General features: G+C 41.7%; 2 protein-coding genes across 5 annotated transcripts in view; both read left to right on the top strand.

The window, feature by feature from the left end:
- camsap2a (calmodulin regulated spectrin-associated protein family, member 2a) overlaps nucleotides 1–2,289 on the top strand; it is a 45,300-nt gene extending 43,011 nt beyond the window's left edge. For all 4 annotated transcript variants that reach the window (XM_077226600.1, XM_077226599.1, XM_077226597.1 and 1 more), the window contains one exon: nucleotides 22–2,289. In XM_077226600.1, coding sequence (XP_077082715.1) covers nucleotides 22–327 — 306 coding nt within the window. In that variant the 3' untranslated portion in view covers nucleotides 328–2,289. The remainder of the gene's footprint in view (nucleotides 1–21) is intronic.
- A 1,134-nt stretch (nucleotides 2,290–3,423) lies between these two features.
- LOC143736060 (semaphorin-4E) lies at nucleotides 3,424–26,104 on the top strand. Its single transcript, XM_077226615.1, has 15 exons — nucleotides 3,424–3,739; nucleotides 8,833–9,157; nucleotides 18,396–18,541; nucleotides 18,657–18,719; nucleotides 18,844–18,942; nucleotides 19,147–19,246; nucleotides 21,013–21,117; nucleotides 21,592–21,743; nucleotides 21,842–22,014; nucleotides 22,096–22,255; nucleotides 22,554–22,776; nucleotides 22,961–23,076; nucleotides 23,357–23,520; nucleotides 24,734–24,786; nucleotides 24,859–26,104. Exons 2-15 carry the CDS (start codon nucleotides 9,061–9,063, stop codon nucleotides 25,572–25,574), a joined length of 2,367 nt encoding a protein of 788 aa, XP_077082730.1. The 5' UTR covers nucleotides 3,424–3,739; nucleotides 8,833–9,060; the 3' UTR covers nucleotides 25,575–26,104.
- The last annotated feature ends 1,120 nt before the right edge of the window (nucleotides 26,105–27,224 follow it).

Below are 27,224 nucleotides of genomic sequence, written 5' to 3'. Positions count from 1 at the left end.
ATATTTATTTGTTTTCTCAAGGAAATGGAGAAATCAGGGGCCAACAACTTCCTGATCCTGTTCCGGGATTCTGGCTGCCAGTTTCGCTCTCTCTACACATACTGCCCCGAGATGGATGAAATCAACAAGTTGGCCGGCATCGGTCCTAAAACTATCTCACGCAAGATGATCGACGGCCTCTACAAGTACAACTCGGACAGGAAGCAGTTCAGCCAAATTCCAGCCAAGACCATGTCTGCAAGTGTCGACGCCATCACGATCCACAGCCACCTGTGGCAGACCAAAAAACCAGGAACACCGAAGAAAGTAGCGGCCGTAAAGTCCTAGTGTCTCTCCACGTCGGATGGACACAATCTCAATGCACTTGTTTGTACATATTCGAATCCTACAACACTTTTTACACATTTCTGTCAGTTCGGACACACAAGTTTGCGAAAATTATGCACAACTGGAATGTAAAACTTTACGGGGTGGCAAATGGATCAAACTCATGTGTCTAACACCTAAGACTTTCTGATTCAAGCTGTTTTACTGCACCGTGTACGTGTCGTTTTATTTAAATGTGCCAAAATAATGAAAAGTTGTCAAGGATGACCTGTTATTTTAATTTGGTACACTAAAGCACTGAATGTTCTTAGTTTGTACAGAAATCTCGCACATATGTTGACGTGTGGCCTTTTTTTGTCTATATTTTAATCTTGTTTTTATTTGATTTATTTTTACGACTGTCCTGATATGATTGTACGGCTGCTTTGGGAAAGGTTCTCACATGCGTAGCTTGTGATTTATTACAGTTAGTACTGCAAGGGAATCTTGTCATATCTAGTATTCATTAACCAGTGTGCTAATGTGCAGTGAGTGGTATTGTTTGCAGGCCGAACCCACTTTTGATGGGTTTTTCAACATTATCTGATTGCATTGATTCACAGCAGGATTGTGAATTCATTTCATTTGGTTCCTGTAGGTGTATTTGCTTTTTTATATATATATATATTTGGGGGTGGGGGGGTGACCGACTGAAGGAAATGTTCAGCATAATGATCAATTTAATCAATATTTATATTTCATAAAAGGCTAGGGGTTAAAATCCAAAACCTTACTGTTGTATACATTTTTTTATAGTCGGTGCGATTAAAAAATCAGGCAATTACGGTGGATTGAATTGTTTAAACGATATTTCCATGGATTAAGATATGCTGGAGTAATAACCATTTTCAAAATACTTTTGTACTGTTATGTATGCTTGTGATGACTGATCTGAAAGAAACTGATCTGATCACGCAGAATGATTAAAAGTAGTTTACCAAATGAAATTGTACTTGATTGTTGGAGACATTTCCATGTTTTGTGGCTGAGGGCTAAATCATTTGAATGGTAAATTATTTAAAATAATACAATTTAATTTTTTGACTTGTTGAAGAGGCCAAAACATGCCACATTTTGTACGCCTGGAGTCTGTGTGGCATTTTAAAATGTTATGAATCTCAGTCTGTTAGGATTCCCCCGTATGGTGCGATCATAATAGCGAAATCTCTGTAAAAATTTGCTAATGTGAAATTCTGTCAAATTTCTCGGGCAAAATTTCTCTGTCTATTTTTAATAGAGTAGTGATGCATGAAGCACTTCTCACAAAGGTGTCGCTTTCAAACTAAGCAGCTTTCTGTTGGTCAAAGCGGCGAATTTGCGTGAGCATCTCTGCATGGGGGCATCTGTGCGATATTACCAATCACGCAAATACCTATTGAAATGACACAATTCCAACAAAGGAAATTTGTCGAACAATGATAGCTAAATGTGACCGTATCTTCAATCATCTTAAAGCAAAATTTGGCTGTATACGGGTAGAGGCTTTTGTTGCCTGACTGAAAAACAACAGCCTTCCTTTTGTTTGAGTAGGAATTGTAAAAATTGTCATTATTTTTGGTGCTTGACTCTTGAAATATAAACATGCACACCTGTTCTCACATACAAACATCTACTGAGTAGTTCGAGTGACATGTCTTGTGTTTGCAATGGAAATAATGCGCACAGCCTTGAATTCAAAGTAGCCTGTTAGGACGCCATCTTTAATCCGTTAGAAAGGTACTACTGGGAATGGAATTATTATTTGGCCATTTCGGGCCACACACGGGGGTTATTTAACTGTAAATGAGCACGATAGAAAACTGTACAGTGTGTGTTCTCTGATCTCTCCAGCACGTCTCTCTCTTTTATTTTCTTTCAGGCGCTGTGCTGTCATATTGTTCAAATAACATGTTCTTTGCATTCAATAAATTTTGCATGGCCTCATTTGCAGCTTGCTGATTATTCTTTAACATTGTTTATTAACATGCTTAATAAAATTGTTGTAGTTACTAGGAAAAAGTGCAAACTTCAGGAATTATATGAAAGTCGTAAGTGCAAGAAAAATGATTCAAGAAATTATTTTAATAATTTAGGGTTTCTAGAACTCAAAAGTGCCTCTAATTAAAGAATCACTCTTGAATATTCATGACCATATGTCCGGTCAAGCGAATATATATATATATATATAAAGAAATCCCGCAAGTCCATTCGAAAAGTGTTGACGTAAACAAAGGTAAATTTTGTGTTGTTTTTGGAGGCAACATTGTAAATTTTTTTCTTGAACATTTGACACTTAATGCATTAATGTTGATGTAACGAGTATGACATTACAAGTAACATGCATTACAAAATCAGATTACTTTTTTGATGTTACGAGTACTTGTAACATTAAAAGTAACATGCATATCGTAATCAAATTACATTTTTGATGTAACAAGCAACACATTACAAGTAACATGCACTACATAATCAAATTACTTTTTGATGGTAAGAGTGGTAAAGCATTAAAAGTAAAATGCACGTAATCAGATTACTTTCTGACGTAAATGCAAATTCCATTCTAATAACACAAATACATTTATTTACAACCAAGTTACTGCAGATGAAGTATTTTTAAGAACAACCGTCACAGTAATAGTGTGATTTGTAGCTAAAATATAGGAAGTGATGCATGATGACTAATCAGAATTTCCTCCCAATCTAAAATAAATATTTGGAAATTTAGCAATGATATGACTCATAAGATGCAACTTGCTGTTACAGCACTTTTTTAATTTTTTAATTCTAACAGCAAGAGTCTCCTATGATAGATGGCTGGCCAGTTGCCACTTTTGGCAGTGTATAGGAATAATAGTGGTTTATGTGCAACTGTGCAATCAAAACCCATGCATACATCAAATGCAGGCTATATTTGTAGGCTATATGATTCAAATGGTTATTCGTGTATGTAAATATAGCCTACATTAGGCTACTTTAACGAAAATAATGAGTTGTAGCTGTTGTGGAATAAACTAATAATGTATAGTAGCCTACCAGTTTCAGCAATCGTTCTCCCTCAAAGTTTGACACGCCCAACTCGGAAACTCAGGTGTCAACATTTTCTCCGAGTTTTCAGAGATAACTTGACAAGTTTGTGTCCTATTTTCTTACAAGGAAATTCGAAGTTATGATCATTCCGATTGCACGCGCAGGCAGCACAAGTACACGGCTCATCATCCATACCATAATATCTGATAATTTCACAATCATCAAGCAGCTGTTAGACTTGTGATTCATGAGCAGGATGTGACGGTTTCTCTCAGGTGTTGGGTCACGCTCACAGTCAGACTCACTCGGAGTGAACACACATGGGCGACACTTATTCAGCCATTCAAGAGCATTTCTGACATCTCTGGTGAGTTGATTTATGTTGTAATAATATTTGTTTAGTCTAATTTAGTAGAATGAAAGACGTAAATGTTTAATTAGGCGCTAGTCTTTCTGTAAAGGTGCGCTTCTTCATATAGTGAATCCATGTGTATACTTTAACTTTGACATCAATTTACTTAGACTATGTATTATTGTTCAAGAAAAAGGGGGGAAAACAGGGTCACACTTTAGATTAGGGTCCAATTCTCACTATTAACGAACTATTAACTGACTTTTGTCTCAATAAACTCCTTATTACTGCTTATTAATATTTAGTAAGGTAGTTGTTAAGTTTAGGTGTTGGGTTGGATCAAGGGATGTAGAATATGGTCATGCAGAATAAGGCATTATGTGCTTTATATAACTACTAATAAACAGCCAGTATCCTAGTAATATGCATGCTAAGAAGTGAGAGTTGGACCCAAAAGAAAAACGACAACTCCTTTATTTATATATATTTATTTAGTAAATCCAATTAAGTATTTGGACCCTTAAGTCACACATAAAACGTCTAAATGGCATTGGATTAGATACTAGTATCAAACTAAGTGGCATTCATTTTAAAGCACGATAACACAAGCAATCATCTAAAGAGTTTTAAATGATAAAACAAAATAAGTTGTTCATAATGAGGATGAAAGTGTGGTTGTAAAACGCATAGTCAATGTGATGAAATTCACCTTTGCTTAATCTGACAGTGAGAACTTTAGAAGAACTGACTTACGAACAAAAATCACTAGTTGATTAAATGTCATTTTAAAAATAAGCAAATTTTGTGATCTAATGCGATGAAATACACATTTTAACTGTGACTCCTAATAATAAAGGTTCCAAAAGGGGGTTTTCCCCCAGCAATGCCATAGATTAGAAGAACCATTTCTGGTTCACCAAAGAACCTTTCAGTGAACAGTTCTAAAAAAGAACTCTTAAGTGTGAAGAACATTTTATTAATCTAAAAAAACATTTTAAACTATAAAGAACCTTTTGTGGAATGGAAAGATTCCATAGATGTTAAAAGTTCTTCATGGAACCGTAATTGCAGATAAAGAACCTTTATTTTTGAGTGTACACACATCACACATAAAACACCTGAGGTAAACTCAACAGCGTCTCAAGTCCTGCTCTGACTTGTCTGAACGCTAGAAGGGAATGTTCCTTTTTTTGTTTTTTTTACGCCCATCTGTTTTCCCAGGTCTTCATATGATGCACCTATGCTCACCTGCGTTTTTAGTTTAAGTACAATTTTTTTTAGTGTCTTGAATATATTCTGTAGTCGTGCCACAATAGCATTTTGTTGTTGTTGTTCTACATAGAGCTTTAACCTTTAGCCACCTCCAGCATTCACAATTATTAAGCATATTTGTTTTAGTGAATTGTACGAACAAAGGCCAATGGGTGTGTTTTCCAACGTAAAAGTGTTTCACAATGTGAGTGACACATGGAGTGTCATTGGAAGGCTGCGGGTTAATAAATCACAAAGCTTTTCAGTTCAACCTAAACCATTTGAATACTTGGGAATCATGATCCTATACAGTTCAATTAAAAAGGCCTCTATTTATACCTGAAGCTGGAATTACCAGTTGCTAAATGTGTGAAATGACAGTATGACACAAGAGATATTAAAAAGATTTTCTAGCTCTATTCTTTGCAATTCCCTTGACCAGTCATCAGGGTCTTTAGATGAGCTGTTATTGATATCACTTCCTGTTTCATGTTTGTTTGTTTTTTTGCATGATTAGGCCTTTTTTTTTACATTAATTGGTTAAAGAATAAATCAAATATTTCTGATAAATTAAAAATAATAAAATTTCAGATATTTATAACATTTTAAAATAATAATAATAATAATCTTATTAAAAATGAAATATTATGCCAAAGAATTTTTGAGAATGTTTTAAGAAATTTATTCTTTTAATGAAGCCTTTTTTTCATAATAAAAAATATTACAATTATTGATTCAAAAACGTGTTCATCATTAAAAAAAACTGCATTTAGGTCATTGTATTTACAAATAGCACTAATTGATTTTTTATTGCCCTGGTTTACTATTTCAAACAATTAAAAATATATATTATTATTATTATTATACAGTTAATGGTACAGACTTTTGATAGCAATATTTAAATCATTGTACAAGTTGCATTTTAATGTATTTTGAATAAAATAAATGCAATCATTTATTTTATAACCTTTAAAAAATAGTATAAAGGTTAAGGTTGTTATATATAAATACGCTATATATATATATATATATATATATATATACAGGTCCTTCTCAAAAAATTAGCATATTATGATAAAGTTCATTATTTTCCATGATGTAATGATAAAAATTAAACTTTCATATATTTTAGATTCATTGCACACCAACTGAAATATTTCAGGTCTTTTATTGTTTTAATACTGATGATTTTAGCATACAGCTCATGAAAACCCAAAATTCCTATCTCAAAAAATTAGCATATTTCATCCGACCAATAAAATAAGTATTTTTAATACAAAAAAAGACAACCTTCAAATAATTATGTTCAGTTATGCACTCAATACTTGGTCGGGAATCCTTTTACAGAAATGACTGCTTCAATGCGGCGTGGCATGGAGGCAATCAGCCTGTGGCACTGCTGAGGTGTTATGGAGGCCCAGGATGCTTCGATAGCGGCCTTAAGCTCATCCAGAGTGTTGGGTCTTGTGTATCTCAACTTTCTCTTCACAATATCCCACAGATTCTCTATGGGGTTCAGGTCAGGAGAGTTGGCAGGCCAATTGAGCACAGTAACACCATGGTCAGTAAACCATTTACCAGTGGTTTTGGCACTGTGAGCAGGTGCCAGGTCGTGCTGAAAAATGAAATCTTCATCTCCATAAAGCTTTTCAGCAGATGGAAGCATGAAGTGCTCCAAAATCTCCTGATAGCTAGCTGCATTGACCCTGCCCTTGATAAAACACAGTGGACCAACACCAGCAGCTGACATGGCACCCCAGACCATCACTGACTGTGGGTACTTGACACTGGACTTCAGGCATTTTGGCATTTCCTTCTCCCCAGTCTTCCTCCAGACTCTGGCACCTTGATTTCCGAATGACATGCAAAATTTGCTTTCATCTGAAAAAAGTACTTTGGACCACTGAGCAACTGCAGTGCTGCTTCTCTGTAGCCCAGGTCAGGCGCTTCTGCCGCTGTTTCTGGTTCAAAAGTGGCTTGACCTGGGGAATGCGGCACCTGTAGCCCATTTCCTGCACACGCCTGTGCACGGTGGCTCTGGATGTTTCTACTCCAGACTCAGTCCACTGCTTCCGCAGGTCCCCCAAGGTCTGGAATCGGTCCTTCTCCACAATCTTCCTCAGGGTCCGGTCACCTCTTCTCGTTGTGCAGCGTTTTTTGCCACACTTTTTCCTTCCCACAGACTTCCCACTGAGGTGCCTTGATACAGCACTCTGGGAACAGCCTATTTGTTCAGAAATTTCTTTCTGTGTCTTACCCTCTTGCTTGAGGGTGTCAATGATGGCCTTCTGGACAGCAGTCAGGTCGGCAGTCTTACCCATGATTGCGGTTTTGAGTAATGAAACAGGCTGGGAGTTTTTAAAAGCCTCAGGAATCTTTTGCAGGTGTTTAGAGTTAATTAGTTGATTCAGATGATTAGGTTAATAGCTCGTTTAGAAACCCTTTTCATGATATGCTAATTTTTTGAAATAGGAATTTTGGGTTTTCATGAGCTGTATGCCAAAATCATCAGTATTAAAACAATAAAAGACCGGAAATATTTCAGTTGGTGTGCAATGAATCTAAAATATATGAAAGTTTAATTTTTATCATTACATTATGGAAAATAATGAACTTTATCACAATATGCAAATTTTTGGAGAAGGACCTGCCTGTATATATATATATATATATGAAAAAAGTTGCATCTGAAAGTTGCGGTTTCTGGTCAGTTTGTGTGTAAATGTACGCTTTTGACCAACGTATTCCATTTCTGATGTAATTTCTTGCGAAAAAATTAAATATTTGCTTAGTTTTCACCAAAACTCAATCTATTTTGCTGTAGATCATTAAACCATTACGCTGCCTCAGAGTTTTGTGAGCTGCCTTCATGCACAAACGCTGCCTACAAAGTCATTGCCTGATAAGGCAGTGAGGCAACAAGTCAGCTGCCTAAACAGTCTACCAGCCCTGTGAGCATGTGAACAGGTGGGAGAGGCTCGTCCGATAAGTTCTTACTCGGCAATAATTGGATTTGATGAACACCTCTAAAGGCATGATTAACAGCAAGCCTGACTGCAGTGAACTGAATAATTCATTTGATTCATCCTCTAGGCCTGTGCTTGTCTAACCTGAATAACTGTTTTTAATTAGGCGATGTAGAAAAATCATGCTCACTTAGTTTTTGCAAAAGCAAGCACTCACATTCTCTTCAGAAAACTAGCTCTCATCATGCCTGACTTCCAAAAATGAGCTATTTTAACATTTATTTTCAGGTTGTTATCTCTTGATCTTGAATTTTTTTGGATGTTGCTCAGTCGAAAACGGAAGATAAGAGCATTTCTTTGAATGTAAACATTTCAAACATGATGACTGTTGTGAATTATACCACACAGCGTCACGCGAACATGCAACAGTGTTTAAGCGAGTTTAGAGCCTCAGGCATCAACGATTTCAGGTGTTCCCCTCGTACCCTAATCCACATGTCTCAGCCTGCCTCCTTGCTCACATCCAGCCCGAACGGAGTGGGTAAACGACCCGTGTTTCTTGTTTTTAACCGCAAATGATTGCTGTGATCTGTCAGCGTGCTGTTTTGCTGCAACAACAATGAGTCACCGTTGAATTCCTGGTGTCAAATACAGTATTGCGAGGAATGTTTAGGTTAAGCAGCTTTGAGTCGAGGTGTTTACTAAGCGATGAGTTTAAGTGGAGGATTTTGTTTTCTATTGTCACCCTTCAGTTGAAATCGAATGGTTCAGTGCACTTCATGCAGGAACAGGCCTTCAAGTGAATCTTCGTGTTTGGGAAGTGGGATCAAATGTAGCCTATGTGTGTGTTTTGAAATAGATCTCAGGGTAATGTGTGTTTTTGTTCTACAGATGTAGACGGGACAGTGGACAAGGTTTATTTCCACTCCTTCAGCATCCAGCATCATGGACTACCACTTTTGGCCACAAAAACTCTCAAATGATAAACGTTGGATACGGCCACCTACATAGAGCCCAGTCAAACATGAGTTAAAAGCTGATTGTTAAATATGCTAAATTTTGAAGTAATAGTTTTGTAGGTTTTTTTTTGTTTGTTTTGTTTAAGTGAAGATCAAAGCCATGTATTATCCTCTGTTATTCTTCATCCTCCTGACATGTGCATACACTGGATGGAGCAATCTTAATAGCAACCCCCGAAAAACCATTCAATTTGAAGGTAAGAGTCTTCTTTCTTGAGTTTACAACTGTGAGCTAAATATAAGCATTAGCATATGTAGCAAATACGGCACACAAATCTCATGTTTTTCTACTAGATATGTTAGAGAAACTACTATCTTACATAAAAGTACACAACCGATGTCTGTTACGTCAACTTATTAGGGTGATTTTGACATGCGATACCATAACTTTTTGTCTGTATCTTGTAATTAAAATATATGACAATGTAAATCACAATTTTGACTTAATCTATCAAAATTATATTTAAATCATTGTTGTGAAACTTTAATGAATAACTGATTTTAATTTAATTTCTAAACCAAAAACTTACTAAAAACATTTAAACAACAATAAATAATTTCAAAATGTCCTTAATTTTTACACAACTTGTAGTGTTGAGTGCATTCATCAAGCTCAATAGTCAACCATGTTATTGTAAGAATAAAAAATATATAATATTTTGCTTTCTAAAGAGTAGTTTTCATATACTAGTCTATCAATAGCTACAAAAGAACATGTGATACCTTGATACCTTGATCTTGAAAACTTGAAAGGTCTGTTGGTTTATTTGTATAGGTTATATAGTATTTACAGTCATTAAGTTCCTGTGTATATTGCGTGAATGCCGGGTGGTTGGGCAGATATTGTGTTTTGCGGTAGGTGGTATGCCATACGGAACCGTTGCCACTGAAACTACTCGGTTACTCACGTAACCTCAGTTCCCTGAGTTAGGGAACGAGTATTGCGTAGCTATACGCAGTGGGGAAACTCCTTTTCCTCGATTTACTGAAGCCTTTATGTAAAGCGCATTTGCAGCTGCACAGCTAGAACATGAGCGTCTGGCTCGCTCATAGGCTGCGCTGCGGCAACTGCACATCCAATGGCGCGGGCGCCTCTGACGTACGACACTCTGCGTCATACACGTCAGAGCCCGCCAAGGGGGCGTGACCTCAGTCTATAATAGCCCCCGAATTCGCCATTATAGCAGGTTTAACGACTGAAGCGACAACTTGCCATGTTACCATAGTGCGGCTGGCTACGCAATACTCGTTCCCTAACTCAGGGAACTGAGGTTACGTGAGTAACCGAGTAGTTCCCTTTCGAACGGTCACTTCGTATTGCGTAGCTATACGCAGTGGGGACGCCATGCAAAACGCCGCACTGAGTAACTGGCTGTCACTGCAACTCAGGACCCCTGAGCGTACAGAACAAGCCATAACCGCATAATTTATGTAAAAATAGACCAGACACCGTCAGGTCTCAGTAGTATACATCAGTAGAAATACCCAATATACTACACCAATGAACCCAGACTCTGTCGGGGTTATTAGTATACGAACATATACCCAGTCAAGTGGGTTTAAATATGAAATCTTAACCAGCTAAAGCGGGTTGATATCTGTTATGGAATATAACCGGCCGAAGCGGGTTTTATATATGTATGGAATTTATATATGTCATATAACCGGCCAAAGCGGGTTTTATATATGTCATATAACCGGCCAAAAGCGGGTTTATATATATATATAAATATAACCAGCCACAGCGGGTTTATGTATGAACTACAACCGGCCAGCAGCGGGTTTCATGTATATATGTGAATGTGATTGTGCACAGTAATATATGACAAGACCGGCCACCAACGGGTCTTAATCATACCGAAAGCACCTTCGCCTGCAGGGAAGGCACTTCCATATTATAAAAACTCATAAATGTGGAAGGCGAGGACCAGCCGGCCGCATCACAAATATCACTAATGGGAATGCCAGATGACCAAGCCCATGACGAGGCCATACCTCTGGTTGAATGGGCCTTGACGCCTATAGGGCAAACTTGACCCGCTGCGGTATAAGCCATAGAAATAGCATCCACTATCCATCTAGACAGTCTTTGCTTAGTGACTGGATCCCCCTTGGATCTACCACCAAAGCAGACAAAAAGCTGTTCTGATTGTCTAAAAGACGCAGAACGCTCCAGATAGATTCTCAGCGCTCTGACAGGGCAGAGAAGATTAACCTCTCCATCCTCTGCAGAAGGAGGGAGGGCTGATAACGTCACCACCTGTGCTCTGAACGGTGTTGAGAGCACTTTAGGAACGTAACCATGTCTGGGCTTGAGGACGACTCTGGAGTCATCTGGACCCCACTCCAAACATGCAGGGCTCACAGAGAGTGCCTGCAGATCTCCCACTCGCTTGATAGATGCCAAAGCCATAAGGAGAGCGGTCTTCAGCGAGAGGGGTTTTAGATCAACCGATTGGAGCGGTTCGAAAGTTGGACCTTTCAGAGCCCCCAGGACCGTGGAGAGGTCCCAAGATGGCACAGATGGAGGTCTGGAGGGGTTCATTCTCCTAGCACCTTTAAGGAATCTGACGACCAGGTCGTTTCTTCCTAGTGACTGGCCAGCCACCAGAACATGATGTGCTGCTATGGCTGCCACATACACTTTGAGCGTGGACGGGGAGCGACCCGCATCCAGCAGCTCCTGTAAGAATGAGAGAACTACAGATATCTCACATGACTCTGGGTCAGCCTGATTTTTCGAGCACCAGCTGGAAAAACCTGACCATTTCGAAGCGTAAAAGCGCCGAGTCGACGGGGCCCTGGCTTCAGATATAGTGCTTAAGACCTTCTCAGGAAGGTCTTTGGGTACCCGTTGAGGGGCCACACATGGAGGGCCCATAAATCGGGTCTCGGATGCCACAATGTCCCGTTCGCCTGTGTGAGGAGGTCTTTCCTCAGTGGGACAGGCCATGGGATTGTGTCCGATAACTGAACCAGTTCCGGGAACCACGGTCTGGTTTTCCAGAGAGGGGCCACCAGAAGGACTGGGCACCCGCTCTCTCTGACCCGTTTGATGACTTGTGGAATCATCGAGACGGGGGGAAAGGCATAAAGGGGACGGTTGGGCCAGACATGGGCCAGCGCGTCCCTGTCCTTCGAGAAGAACAATTTGCAGTGGGTGTTGATTCTCGAGGCGAACAGGTCGACTTCGGCCTCGCCAAACACCTTCCATATCAGACTGACCGTCTGTGGGTTCAGGGACCACTCGCCGAGGGGAGTGTTGCCCCGTGAAAGCATATCCGCGCCCACATTCTGGATGCCCGGTATATGCGCTGCTCTCAGAGAGCTCAGGTTGGTTTGTGCCCATAAGAGGAGGCCATCGCATGCAGGTTTCCTGACCTGATGCCCCCCTGGCGATTTATGTAGGCCACCACTGATATATTGTCTGTGCGGACTAAAACGTGGTGACCCCTGAGGTTCGACAGAAATGCTTTCAGGGCCAATCCAACTGCTTTCATCTCCAGACAGTTGATATGTAAGCTCTGCTCCGTGCTCGACCAGAGGCCGGATGCAGGCATGCCCTCGTGCAGCGCTCCCCAACCCAGGTTGGACGCATCTGTAAGAACCATTTTCCTTCTGGAAATTGTTCCCATTGTCACCCCCTCGTGGTACCAGTTCTGCGCTCGCCAGGGAATCAGGGTTCTTAAACAACCGTGATTTACCATAACGCGCAAGTTGCCTGACTGCCATGCGTGAGTTGGCACACGTCGTTTCAGCCAATGCTGCAGCGGGCGCATGCGCAGTAATCCCAAGCGGAGTACTGGCGATGCTGCTGCCATGAGACCAAGCAGTTTCTGAAATTTCTTCAGTGGCGCGTGCTCGCATCCTCTGAAAGTGCCTGTAAGCGCTCGCACTGAGAGCGCGCGCTCTGGTGTGAGTCGCGCTGTCATCGCTCTCGAGTCTAAAACTGTACCCAGAAAGATCACACTCTGGCTGGGGGTTAGTTTGCTTTTTGAAACATTGATTGTGAAACCCAGGCATTTTAGATGGCTGAGAATCAAATCCCTGTGAGCTAATAGCTCGGTTCTCGACTGTGCCAGCACCAGCCAATCGTCGAGATAATTTAACACACGCACTCCCTGATGTCTCAGAGGAGAAAGCGCTGCATCCACACACTTCGTGAATGTACGGGGTGCTAACGATAGACCGAACGGCAGAACGGTGTATTGATAAGCTTGGCCCTCGAAGGCGAATCTCAAGAATGGCCTGTGACGAGGGTTTATCTGAATGTGAAAGTAAGCGTCTTTCAGATCCATTGTGACAAACCAATCCCCCGTGCGCACTTGCGCGAGGATATGTTTGATAGTTAACATTTTGAACGGCCGTCTCATGAGAGCTTTGTTCAAATGTCTCAAATCTAGAATGGGTCTGAGACCGCCGTCTTTTTTCGGAATCAGAAAATAGCGGCTGTAAAAACCCATGTGTTTTAGCGCGGGGGGGACTAATTCTATCGCCCCTTTTGCTAATAGATTCTGTACTTCGGTGCGAAGCACGTGACCCACGTTGCTTCTCACCGAAGTCTCGAGAACCGCCTGAAATTTCGGGGGTCTGCGAGCGAATTGGAGCGAGTTACCTCGCTTTATAGTGTTTATGACCCAACTCGACACACCGGGGATAGCTTGCCAGGCTAGAACACGTGTGGCTAGGGCTTGACACACTGACTGGGGCTGGTCGCCTAATGTAGGGGGACCGGATACCCTTATCATGTGATTTGTGCATACATTGAGTATTGGACTGACTGTACAAGCATTCGCGTGTGGGGAAGTCAGTGTTACAACAGGGGAGGGGCCGCCTAGTGAAGGGGGACCTGATACCCTTATATTGTGATTTGTGCACACATTGAGTATTGGACTGACTGTACAAGCATTTGCGTGTTGGGAAGGCAGTATTATAACGGGGGAGGGGCCGCCTGATGAAGGGGGACCGTGAACCCACGTGTTGTGTTTGTGAAACATACTCTTTTTGTGCTTTATATGGGTCGCCGTGAAAACGGCGTTTGTTTGCAAGAACGCGCTTACTGTTGCGGGCCTGTTTGCAGTAATAAAATCCCCAGCCACCTGAACTGAACAAGGGGCTGTGGGAAGTTTTGTTGACTTCTTCGAGGGTGGTCCGGCGAGTGCGGGACCCGTGCCCTCTCTCTTTCCCCTGCATGCTAGGACGACTTTGGCGGCGCTGTGTGAGGCGCGGCGCTTGGTCTGGGGCCTTGGCGTCGGGGAAGCGGGAAGCGCTTGGTTGCTCTCGGCTGGCGCTGGGCATCAGCCGCAGGGCGGGGCTGAGAGGCCTGCTTCGTGGGCTTTGTTGGCCGAGGCGTCGGCGGGGCTAGCTTGTGAGCACTTGACGCCGAGCTAGAGCGCTTAGGCAGGAAGTGACGCATGGCCTGGGACGCTTTCTGTGCCTCGGTGTATCTTTCTGAGAACCCCTTCACTGCCGGGCCGAAGAGGCCGGTGCTGGATACTGGGGCGTCGAGGAACTTTGTTCTCTCCGCGTCCTTAATGTCAGTGAGGGTAAGCCAGAGGTGGCGCTCGAGAACGACCAAACTCGCCATATTCCTCCCGATAGCCTGCGCTGTGGCCTTAGTAGCTCTCAGGGCCAGGTCTGTGGCGCTCCGAAGGTCCCGAAAAGCCTCAGGGTCCGGGCCAGCCTCGTCCATAGACCGGAGGAGTTTGGCCTGGTAAACCTGCAGCACGGCCATCGTGTGCAGGGCCGATGCAGCCTGACCGGAGGCGGAATACGCGCGTCCGGCGAGGGCTGAAGTGCTACGGCACGGCTTGTTGGGATGCACAGCTCTAGTTCGCCAGCTAGCAGCTGTGTTCGGGCAGAGATGAGCGACCAACGCCTCTTCGAGGGGCGGCAACGACTCATAGCCTTTTTCCGCTGCTCCGTCCACGGAGGAGAGCGTCGCGAAAACTGGGGGGCCTCATGTAGAATAAGGAGTGCGCCAGGCCTTGGTAAGCTCCTCGTGTACCTCAGGAAAAAATGGCGCTGGCTTGTGACGAGGGGCCTGTTGGTGCCCTGGCAGAAACCAGCCATCCAGCCGACTTCGAGGGGGTTCAGCGGGCGCGGCCCACTACAGCTCGAGGTCCGTTACGGCCTGCGTCAGTATCCGAAGCATTTCCGCGTCGGAGTTAGTCCTGGTAGCTGAGGCGTTGGGCGTCGGCTGGGAAGCCATGACGGGGTCGAAAGAGCCCGGCCATTCTTCCTCAGACGCAGCGATAGACAGGCTGTCGTCGTGCTCGCTAGGCCCGCCGAAGGAGACAAGGCCCGCCACGTGGGGGGGGCGCTGATCTCCCTCGAACAGGACCGGAGATGAACGGGTTGGAGAGAGTGAGGCACGCGGGGACGAGGCCGGCGTGCGTTCACTAACATCCATGTTCTCCGGATGCCGTTGGCTGCGGCGCTTCTTCTTCCTTGGCTGAAGTAGGGCCGGAAAAGGAAGCGCGGGAGAGGCGGCGTCGCCGTCACGGGAGAGGGCTAGCCGAGTTCGCAGCACGGAGATAGGCATGCTCTCGCAGGCCGCACATCCGCCGGCAGACAGTGCATTCTCCGCGTGGTGAAGTCCCAGGCATGGAATGCAGCTAGCGTGTTCGTCCGCCTCGTGCAGCTTGCATCCGCACGTGGCGCAGGTCTTAACACGAGGCATTTGAACAACGCTCGTACAAATAATACAACAATATACAATGAGCAATGAAAAGGATATCGCCGGATAGCCACAGGAGAGACGGCGTCAGGAGAAACACGGTGAAATGTGTCGTCTGCTGAACTGTAGCTGGCTCAGGCTGAAGGCTTGTTCGACGGCGAAGGCTCAATAAATGGTCAGAGACGTGAAGTTTGTCGCTGAAGGAGTAAAATCTGCTATAATGGCGAATTCGGGGGCTATTATAGACTGAGGTCACGGCCCCTTGGCGGGCTCTGACGTGTATGACGCAGAGTGTTCTCATTGGTCGTACGTCACAGGCGCCCGCGCCATTGGATGTGCAGTTGCCGCAGCGCAGCCTATGAGCGAGCCAGACGCTCATGTTCTAGCTGTGCAGCTGCAAATGCGCTTTACATAAAGGCTTCAGTAAATCGAGGAAAAGGAGTTTCCCCACTGCGTATAGCTACGCAATACGAAGTGACCGTTCGAAAGGGAACTGCATATTAACGCACCAGTGGGGCTCGACAGCCTTAGTCAAACGGGTTGGCGCGTATGGTTGGGTTGTGGAGAGATTGTGAGATTGTGGTTAGATCTCAGCAGCAACTGTTGGTTTATTTGTATAGGTTGTATAGTATTTACAGTCATTACGTTCCTGTGTATATTGCGTGAATGACGGGTGGTTGGGCAGATATTGTGTTTTGTGGTAGGTGGTATGCCATACGGAACCGTTGCCACTGAAACGGCATATTAACGCACCAGTGGGGCTCGACAGCCTTAGTCAAACGGGTTGGCGCGTATGGTTGGGATGCGGAGAGATTGTGAGATTGTGGTTAGGTCTCAGCAGCAAGAGGGAAGTAGAGGTCAGTAACCTGGGCTGAGTTGAGTGGGGGACGGAGGGGGGTGACTCTGGGACGCCAGAGTCACTGTCGAGCCCTCTTGAGGTGTCGTGGGCTAGTCGACGAAACACTGAGGACGGAAGGTGCCCACTTGAAGACCCTAGAGATGTTCCCTACTCCGCTCAATCCAGAGGGTTGTTATGGGGGGACCGCACTGTGGTTGCAGCCGTTGTGTGTGCTGACGCGCAATACACTGTATTAACACCAGACAGAAGATTCACGTCACCAGATGGAAAGAAGCGTAAATGGATGGAGAAGCATAGGTTACTGTAAAGCTACGTCTTAGTTGGTGATTATCTTGGCGAAAGCCGAGTACAAATCAGCATGAAGTTTTAACATCTACTCTCGTGTAATGGAAATCATACCCTGAGTGGTAGTTTAATTTGCAATCCTGTTACTTGCAAAACATACAGTCATTGTTTTTTAATGTAAATAAATATATATTTATTTATTTTATAAACCTGAAAATTAATAAAAAAAATTATGTTTATTGCTAGGAACTTACAAAATTACAAAACTCAGGGTTTTATTATGTAGACATGTTGCCAAATGTTGGTAATAGGTTTGAAAATCCCCATAGTGCGCAACAGGCGATTTCCAGAAGTAAAAGTCCTATTCATTTTCTCCATATAGAAATGTATTTTGAACTATAACTTATAAACCTTTAAAGACAGACCTACTGTGAGCTACGAGGTTGTTAATCAATAGTATTTGCTTGTGTTGAAGCCGTTAGCCTGCATTATTTCAACTTAGGTTTAAAATAATCGTGTTTAACGGGAATTTGTGGTGAAAACTACATTACCCATAATGCTGTACAGAAACTTCCAGCATTCAGAGAGTTCGAGATGATCAAAATGCAAGCTTTTTAGCTCCGCCCACTCACAGGAAGCACTGCAAATGGTGTAATCGATTCAATCTCCCTATTATATGCTCTCAAAATACTTAAATATTTGTGTACGTGTGTATATATATATATATATATATATATATATATATATATGCATATTTTGCAATGAACTTAAGATTTCGGTTTTTATAATTATAATCAACATTTTTAAATTAGAAGTTTTATATATCTCTATTTTTAATTCGATTATGCAGTTTGCAATGCTTCATGGGATTGTAGTTCTTTCCCTCACTAACGCCGTTAAATACACAGTCTTGACTAGTACCTTTATATTTTTATCCAATTTTCAAATACTTTTTTGCTTAAAATAAAAGTTTGTAATGTTATGATTCACCTCGTGGCTGGTTGGCTTAGTTCATGGTTGATAATGCTTTAATGAAGACTTTTTTTAAATCCCTATGGAAAAATTGGTAACACTTTAGTTTAGGGTCCCATTCTCACTATTAATTAGTTGCTAATTAGGATGCATATTACTAGGATACTGGCTGTTTATTTGTACTTATAAAGCAGATATTAATGCCTTATTCTGCATGACCATATTCTACATCCCTTAATCCAACAAATACCTAAACTTAAAAACTACCTAACTAACTATTAATAAGCAGTAATTAGGAGTTTATTAAGTCAAAAGTCGTAGTTAATAGTGAGAATGGGACCTTAATCTAAAAAGTGTGACCGAAAAAATACTTCCATAACCAGTGCTGCTGAAAAAGAGGGCGAGCACTGTTGCACTCTATAGCAAATGAATGAAAAATAAAACCTCCTGCATGTTCACATATACTGTATATTTAATATTTACTTTTACTTTGTGGTTGCTGATCAAACATCTTCCGAAGGTTAAGCACCTCCTTTAGAGTTTAACTCTTACTGGACCATGTTCGTGTTTGGCTGTAATACTTCAATGACAAATAGAAAACTCATTGTTATTCTACATGTATTTATGTTTTTGTCCTCAGATAACCATGTAATCATGTTTAAAGAGGAAGGTATCTGGAATTACTCCACAATGCTGATTAGGGAGGATCTGGGTTTGCTGGTGTTGGGGGCGAGAGAGGCCGTCTACGCCCTTGACATAAACGATATTTCCGTCGCTAAGTCTAAGGTGCCGGTTTGATTTCCTTTTCTTTATCTCTTGGCAACAACAAGACAGAATTCTTCCACCCTTTTTCAAAACAGCACATCTGTATAGTCTGTATTGATTTCTCTCCACCCATCAGGTGCTTTGGAAGGTTACAGAAGAGAAACAAAAGGAGTGCACCTCCAAAGGAAAACATCCTGACGTGTGTAAAGATCTCTGTAACTGCCACACATTCTCACAAAGACACATAAACACATCAGCTTAAACACTTTGAACAAGGTAGGTTGTTTTTCTATATGATATCAAAAATCGGATTACTTTTTCAGATCGACTGTCATAATTATGTACGGATGCTGCATCTAATGAACAACAGCATGATGTACGTGTGCGGAACAAATGCCTTTAGCCCAACCTGCGATTACATAGTAAGTGACATAACCTGAAAAACTGTATATTTTCATGTTTTTACTGTCTTTCATTGTACTCACTGTTTGCATTTTAGCAATCCATCACTTTCTTCCTGGTATGAGATTAGGAATGTCAGGTGTCATGTGATCCATCAAGCGCTAGTGTAATAGTGCTAAAAAACAAGATAAAAAACCTTGTGTTCATTGTATTTGTTTGAACAGACGTACAGTGACGGGCAGCTGAAGCTGGAGGGAAAGCTGGAAGACGGCAGGGGGAAATGTCCTTTCGATCCGTTCCAGAGATCCTCTTCTGTTTTGGTTGGTATGTATGTAGTCCATGTAGCTTTTTTAGCAGTTTAAAGTGTCCTTTTATGTTTTTTTCGAATATTACCTTTCATGCATTGTGTAATAGCTGTTTGTGAAGGTAAAAGGGCAGCAAAGTTTTAAAGATCAAAGTGCACTACAAATGAAGTTAACGTCCCTTAATAGAATGAATCGATTTGAAATCCCAAAAAGAGTCGTCAGCCATTCAATTCTCACTTCCTGTTACAAACCTACGTAACAATGTAAGATATTTGCACAATGCCAGCCTACGGTCTTCATTGGTTGCCCGTGAACAACGTCTACTTTGACTAGCCCTCAAACATTGTAGTTGTAGCTGAGACTGGAAGAGTTTGATTTGTGTTGTCGACATTTTGGGAACACAGTTATCTTTGCTGCTAAAGCAAATCCACAACACTTCCGAAGGATGAGGACTCAAGCTGGAACTGATAAAGAAAAAGCTAAGCTGTCTGGTAGTATTATTATGTATCGAGTGATGAGGAAGCCTCTAGAGCTGAAATTCAGATATGGTAATGGGTGTTTCGTTTCCGACACGCACTGTAAGTGGTAGACCAATCACAACAGACTGAACCATCTGACCAATCAGAACAGAGTTGACCAATCACAACAGACTGAACCATCTGACCAATCAGAGCAGAGTAGACCAATCACAACAGACTGGGCCATCTGACCAATCAGAGCAGAGAACACCAATCACAACAGACTGAGCCATCTGACCAATCAGACTAGAGTAGACCAATCATAGCAGACTGGGTCATCTGATCAATCAGAGCAGAGTAGACCCATCACACCAGACTGAACCATCTGACCAATCAGAGCAGAGTAGACCAATCACAATAGACTGAGCCATCTGACCAATCAGAGCACAGTAGGCCAATCATAACAGATTGGGCCATCTGACCAATCAGAGCAGAGTAGACCAATCACAACAGACTGGGCCATCTGACCAATCAAAGCAGAGTAGACCAATCACAACAGACTGGGCCATCTGACCAATCAGAGCAGAGAACACCAATCACAACAGACTGAGCCATCTGACCAATCAGACTAGAGTAGACCAATTATAGCAGACTGGGTCATCTGATCAATCAGAGCAGAGTAGACCCATCACACCAGACTGAACCATCTGACCAATCAGAGCAGAGTAGACCAATCACAATAGACTGAGCCATCTGACCAATCAGAGCACAGTAGGCCAATCATAACAGACTGGGCCATCTGACCAATCAGAGCAGAGTAGACCAATCACAACAGACCGGGCCATCTGACCAATCAGAGCAGAGAACACCAATCACAACAGACTGAGCCATCTGACCAATCAGACTAGAGTAGACCAATCAAGACAGACTGGGTCAACTGATTAATCAAAGCAGAGTAGACCCATCACAATAGACTGAGCCATCTGACCAATCAGAGCACAGTAGGCCAATCATAACAGACTGGGCCATCTGACCAATCAGAGTAGAGTAGACCAATAATAACAGACTGGGTCATTTGACCGAGCAGAGCAGAGGGGGAGGTTTTAGAGAGACTGAATCTTCAATCTAACCTCAGACTCTTTGAGAAAAGAGGTGGTGTGCAATTTTTATTATGAGAAAATTGTAAAACCTTTTGTATGACACTTCCAAAACAAAGTTAGGAATCTTTAAAATATCACAATATGGCCACTTTAAATGCATTGTGGAGGGGAAAAAATGTGTATATATATATATATATTTATTTATTTATTTATTTCTTTTTCCATAGATGAAGACCTGTATTCTGCCACGTCCTTTAACTTTCTGGGTTCGGACCCGGTCCTACTCCGCACCTCTCCCATTACACTGCGCACAGTGTTAAGGAGCTTCAATGGTATGTAAGACGTGATGACAAGACTTCCTCTAGGAATCAAAGATTAATTACAGGCTTTTATTATTCTAATTGTAGATTAATAAAAGGCTTTGTGTAAATTGAATTAGCTTTTTTGAATTCATATTTACTGTTCTCATTTTAATTTAAGTTTCAGTCAGTTTGTAATGTGCTTTTTTGAGTTTTAAAAACATTTCTATATCGTTTTTATTCATTTCTATTTCAGTTTTAGTAATTTACATCAACTTAAAATTAGTGGTTTTTAGTAATTTATTATTAAGTTTGTAATTGTTAGTAATTTAATTCAACTTATTTTAGTTAGTTGCCAAGGAAACATTTCCAATTTCAAGGTTTTTTTAATATTAAATTTTTAGCTATTTTCAGTTATAGAAAACGACTTTTAATAGTTTTATTTTTAGTTCACAATAACAACTGCTCCGAACACAGTGAAAAATCACATTTCCTTACCCACTCAAGAGCCAAGCTTCGTCTACATGGACGTGGTCCCAGAAAGTGAGGAAAGTCCTGAGGGCGACGATGACAAAGTCTACATGTTCTTCAGTGAGAACGCCGTGGAGTACGACTTCTACAACAAGCTTGTGGTGTCGCGTGTCGCCAGAGTCTGCAAGGTAACACTTCACTGGTCCCTTTAACCGGTGCAAACGGAAGGATTTAGCATATTTAGCCCTGATCTTGTAAAGACTTCTGTCATTTTCCTGTTTTACAGGGTGATATGGGTGGTCTAAGGACCCTCCAAAGGAAATGGACCTCCTTCTTGAAGGCTCGTCTGGATTGCTCGGTCTCTGAGCCCAGTCTGCCCTACGTCATACAGGACGTCTTCCATGTTCGCCACAAGAAATGGAGGAAAAGTGTCTTTTACGCTGTCTTCACCTCTCAATCGTAAGTTTTGTCCTGCGTGGGGTTTTTTTTGCATCTGAATTCACTCATTCGTTCAGTTGACAACTGTGTTTGTGTATGCAGGAGCTCAACAGATCAGTCTTCAGCGGTATGTGCATTTAATGTAACCGACATCAGCGAGGTATTCTCTCGTGGCAAATTTAAGACGGAGGTGACCGTGGAAATGTCTGATGTGAAGTGGGTCACGTACAACGGAGAGCTTCCTGTCCCCCGACCAGGAGCTGTGAGTGGTCATAAATAGTCTTATATAGTCTTTAAGGGGATGCATGTAATACTTAAGATGTTGAAGTAGTTAAAAACTACCATGTACCATGGTATTTTTGGAGATATACTATGGTTTACTTTAAAAACCCTATTTATATAACATGGTATTTAAATTCTACTGTTACGAATGTCAAAGAATATACTGATATTATCCAAAAAAACATGAATGGAGTATATTTATTAGTAAGGGTTAGGGTTAGGGTTAGGCATGTGACCCTAAAAAAAACCCACCTTATTTTCATGTGCAATATTCACAGTGCATCAACAACGCAGCGAGGAGTTCGGGAATAAAAGGGTCGCTGGACCTCCCTGATAAAACCCTACAGTTCATACGAGACCGGCCTCTCATGGACGACGCTGTCCGTCCAATCACAGGCAAGCCCCTGCTGCTCAAGAGAGGCCCGTTTTTGACCCGCCTTGTGGTAGACGTCGTAACTGCATCGGACGGAAAGTCCTATCCTGTGATGTTCGTCGGCACAGGTGAGATTCCCTTTAGCCTCTAGGGTGGAGCAGCTCTTAAAGTCAGTTAGAGGGTGTGTGTAAGCTGTCATTCAGAGGAATGTTAATTGTACTTTGGATTTTTTTTTTTTTGTAGTGTTAAAGAGCTGGATGTAGAATTTTGTTTTTGTTGTAAAAAAGTCAATTGTTTTCTGTTTTCCATCAGAAAACGGTTATGTGCAGAAAGCAGTGAACTATGACGGAGAAATGCACGTCATTGAAGAAGTTAAATTGTTTCAGAACACTGAGCCGATTGACATCCTACGACTTTACCAGAATCAGGTACGCAAAACTGGGGATGGGTATTAGATATAGATTTGCTACTTCAATTGTATTTAGCTTTAATTTCATTCTGATTCATTTGTGTATAATTCAGTTCTAATATTCATTTTGCTTCCATATGAAATAATATTAATTAAGGAGTAATTTTCACATAATTACATTATTTCTGTAATGACTCTTAATTGCTAATGATTAGAAAGCCGGAGTGGTGGATTATTTAGTTGGATCGTTCATCATGACAAAAAAGCATGAATCAGCATGAGTTGTCTGTCTGGTCTAGTTGTATGCAGGCTCTGCGTCTGGGGTTGTACAAATGCCCGTCAGCAACTGTAGTCGTTATTCTTCCTGTCTGGACTGTGTGCTGGCCAGAGACCCTTACTGTGCCTGGGATGTCACCGCTCTGCGGTGCTCTAGATTACCCACATCACCTGAGGGCGCAAAAGGGTAAGACACTTAGACACAAGAACAATCCCATATCAAGGAAGAATTGAGAAAAAAATCCTGTCACTTACTCACCCTCATGTCGTTCCAAAACAAAGACTTTCCTTTTCCGGAGAAATTCCAAAAAAGATTGTTTTGTTTTCCAGCAAATAACTTTTTTTTTTAAGTTATCATTTAAATTGTTAACATTTCATTAAAGGTGCAGTAAGCGATTTCTGAGAAAAACTGTTGATATTAGAAATCAACCAAAACAAACACACCCCTCCCTTTATTTTGCTCCACCCCAGAGAGCAGGTGTCTCTTTATCACACCCGAAGCGAAATAATGCTTTGTGCAAATTAAAGTGAAGATGACGAACAAACGACAAGAAAGAACAAAAAAATGAACATTCAGTACACAAGACATCCAAGCAAGAGTTTGTTGTTAGTTGCCAGCAGCTTCAGACAAACAATGTCACTCAAAACTCTCCTGTTATAATAGCTAATATCCAAACAACTGATTGGCTCACTCTCTCTCCTCCCAATCATGAGTGGACACGCCCCCTATTGCTGATTGGCTCACTCTTTCCTCCCCATCATGAGTGGACACGCCCCCTACTGCTGATTAGCCCACTCTTTCCTCCCCATGATGAGTGTGCACGCCCCGTACTGCTGATTGGCTCACTCTTTCCTCCCCATCATGAGTGGACATGCCCCCTACTGCTGATTGGCTCACTCTTTCCTCCCCATCATGAGTGGACATGCCCCCTACTGCTGTTTGGCTCACTCTGTCTCCTCACCATCATGAGTGGACATGCCCCCTATTGCTGATTGGCTCACTCTTTCCTCCCCACCATGAGTGGACACGCCCCCTACTGCTGATTGGCTCACTCTGTCTCCTCACCATCAAGAATGGACACGCCCCATCATGAGTGGACACACCCCTACTGCTGATCGGCTCACTCTCTTTCCTCCCCATCATGAGTGGACACACCCCTACTGCTGATTGGCTACTATGTGTTGTGCTGCACGGTCCGATCCACTTTCTAAGAAATCACTTAATGCACCTTTAAACAATAAAACTACATTTCATTAACTTCATTCAGCTTTTTTATAGCTGAGGCTGAGTAAATCATTCCTTTTACCACCAGTTTGCATATCTAATATCTACCGGACTATATTTAGGTGTGTATAAGCAACCCATACTGACAGTTAACGTCAACCTTTTTGCATTTTAGTAATCTGATACAAAGCCTGAAAGACGGGGATGCCACTCAATGCCCAACAACAGGTATGTGGCAACGTTTTTGTTTTGATTCCACCTTCAAATCAGCGCTTTATTTAACGTTTTCCCCTTCATCAGCTACCATGGAACCAAAGATCCGCACCCTGGTGCTGGGAAACAACATCATGTTGCTGTGTCGAGCAGACTCTAACCTGGCCCAGGTCAACTGGAACTTTGCTGGAAAGCCACTCCCCTACTCAAACAGGAAGTACACCATTTATAGTGATGGCATCCTCATCTACAACGCTTCAGCCAATGACGCTGGACTCTATACCTGCACATCAGTCGAGCAGGCGAAAGGGAGACAGTACACCCAAACACTTGCCATTTATGACTTACGTGACCGCTTACCAGTAGTTGTGACGGATAAGATTAAGACTACATTGGGAATACTTACTGAAAGCCACACAACATCATCAGGTTTGCATAAAACCGAAGAGCCTCCGTCATATGCTATAAATCAGAGCAGTGAGAGGAAATGGGTGGTAATGCAAGTGGTGCTCGCTGTGATATCCGTTATGATGGCCGGTCTACTGATCTGGAACTTGTACATGGGCCACATCTCTCCATTTATGTGCTGTGGGAGACAACCAATCAAAAGCCCCAGGAATCTTCCAGAAAGGGAATACATGCACACAGGAAATGATTCTGTGGACAGTAAACAGCCAATGGTCAGGTTGTGTGTCACAACAAACAGTAATATTGAAGCAATCAGCTTCCAAAGGAATAATATCAATGGGGATGCGTCAACGGGCAATCATATTTTTAAGAACATTACGGAGTCTGAGATCTAAGATTGAATTTTTTTATATAATTTTATACTTATTTATTTTTTATTACTAATAAAAAACAAAAATACAAATTCATACATTTTAACTATAAAAGTTCTAAGTTGGTCAAAGCCTCATTTAGATCAAATTTAGATAAATATGAAAAAATAAATTTTTTCTTAACAAATATGAAGGGAAAACATCCTACCAATCAGTAGCTGAACTTCGAAATGTACTTCACAATCTTTGTGACATTCACTCTCTCAGTACCTCAGCAATGTCGCGCTGTATGAATGTCAATACAAGTCAGTATTATTTGGTGCCGTGACCCGGTTGTACTCAAGCACACATTTCTTTACAACACGGTCTGATCTCTTTCCTGTTTCACATCAATTAATACTATGAATTTGGACACACACTACTCATTTTATATACTGCTTCTCGCCTATTTTTTAGCAGGGAAGTATGCATATTTAGACGCAGAGAGTGACCGCAATTAAAGCGACTACAGTCTGAAAAGGAATTTTTTTATTAAACTTGAAGCTGGAAAGTCATTCCACTCATATGTCATATGCAGGATTGTTAAATACATTGGCTATACAAAGTCCATCATGAAACGCTGCAAAATCAACCTCCTGTAGCTCTGTGGAGCGTGGAGGGAGATATTGAGCAAAAAGGACCAAAGATCAAGTCACAATTTAAAAATGAGTGTTTCAGCCTCCAGCCAACCACAACTGTAATCTCAATGAGATGAAACCAGGAATAAATGCGCAATGCATATTTATACGCCAGTAGTAAAAATAGCACAGGATATAGCCACATCCACCAATAAATTGTAGCACTTGAGGGAAACTCGAAAGCTATTGGTTCACACATGCTTAATATGCATGAAGAATTAAGGCTTCATTTCAAAGACATGAAAAGCTTTAAACAGAAAGACAGCAGGCACAAGATGTGTTTGCAAGGGAACATTCCCGGTCATAGAATTAAAAAGAAATCTGAAACGCTTTGCTGCAGTGTATAAAAGGGGCGTATCATATTCACATCATACCATTTACAAAGACATTTAATTCATGCTTGTGAATCTTAAAAGTATAAGTGAGTAATTATTCGAAGTAAAACATTTTTTTTTAATTAATTTGCAAAAGCGCTGATGTGGAAGAGATGCAAGACGGAATTTCTTTAGGTGAATAGAAAAGCTGCCATGATTTAGAAAAGAACACTCAGACATGCTTTTTCCCGTCTATAAAATCACTTTCCCTAAAACAGTAAAGCGATTGTGTGCTATATATATATATATATATATATATAAATATATATATGCATTTCCATTAATTTGTTTTAACCTCCTGAGACCCTGCGACCTCATATGAGGACATCACATTTTTGGTTGTGTGCAGCATAATACTTAATTCTGTGTAACTGAAACATGTTTTTCACAAACGAAGACACTTACACTGCCATCTGGTGTGGTCAGAAGAGAAAAAAATTTAACATAAATAATTTAAAGATGGCGGAGAACACAGGTCACATGTCACGCAGCCACTCCAGACCAAAATGTCCGCAAGATAAAAAATCTAAAAACATTTCATTGTTGATTCTTGTTAAGTTATGCATAGAAGAGTTGTATGATTAAAATGGCATGCACATTTGACAAACTTTTGTAACAATAAA

The sequence above is a fragment of the Siphateles boraxobius genome, unplaced genomic scaffold, assembly GCF_051911475.1.
Source record: "Siphateles boraxobius isolate OS27281-9 unplaced genomic scaffold, OSU_SipBor_1 13, whole genome shotgun sequence".
Taxonomy (NCBI): domain Eukaryota; kingdom Metazoa; phylum Chordata; class Actinopteri; order Cypriniformes; family Leuciscidae; genus Siphateles; species Siphateles boraxobius.
The sequence above is the reverse complement of the archived record's forward strand: the minus strand, read 5'-3'. Positions and strand labels throughout refer to the sequence as shown.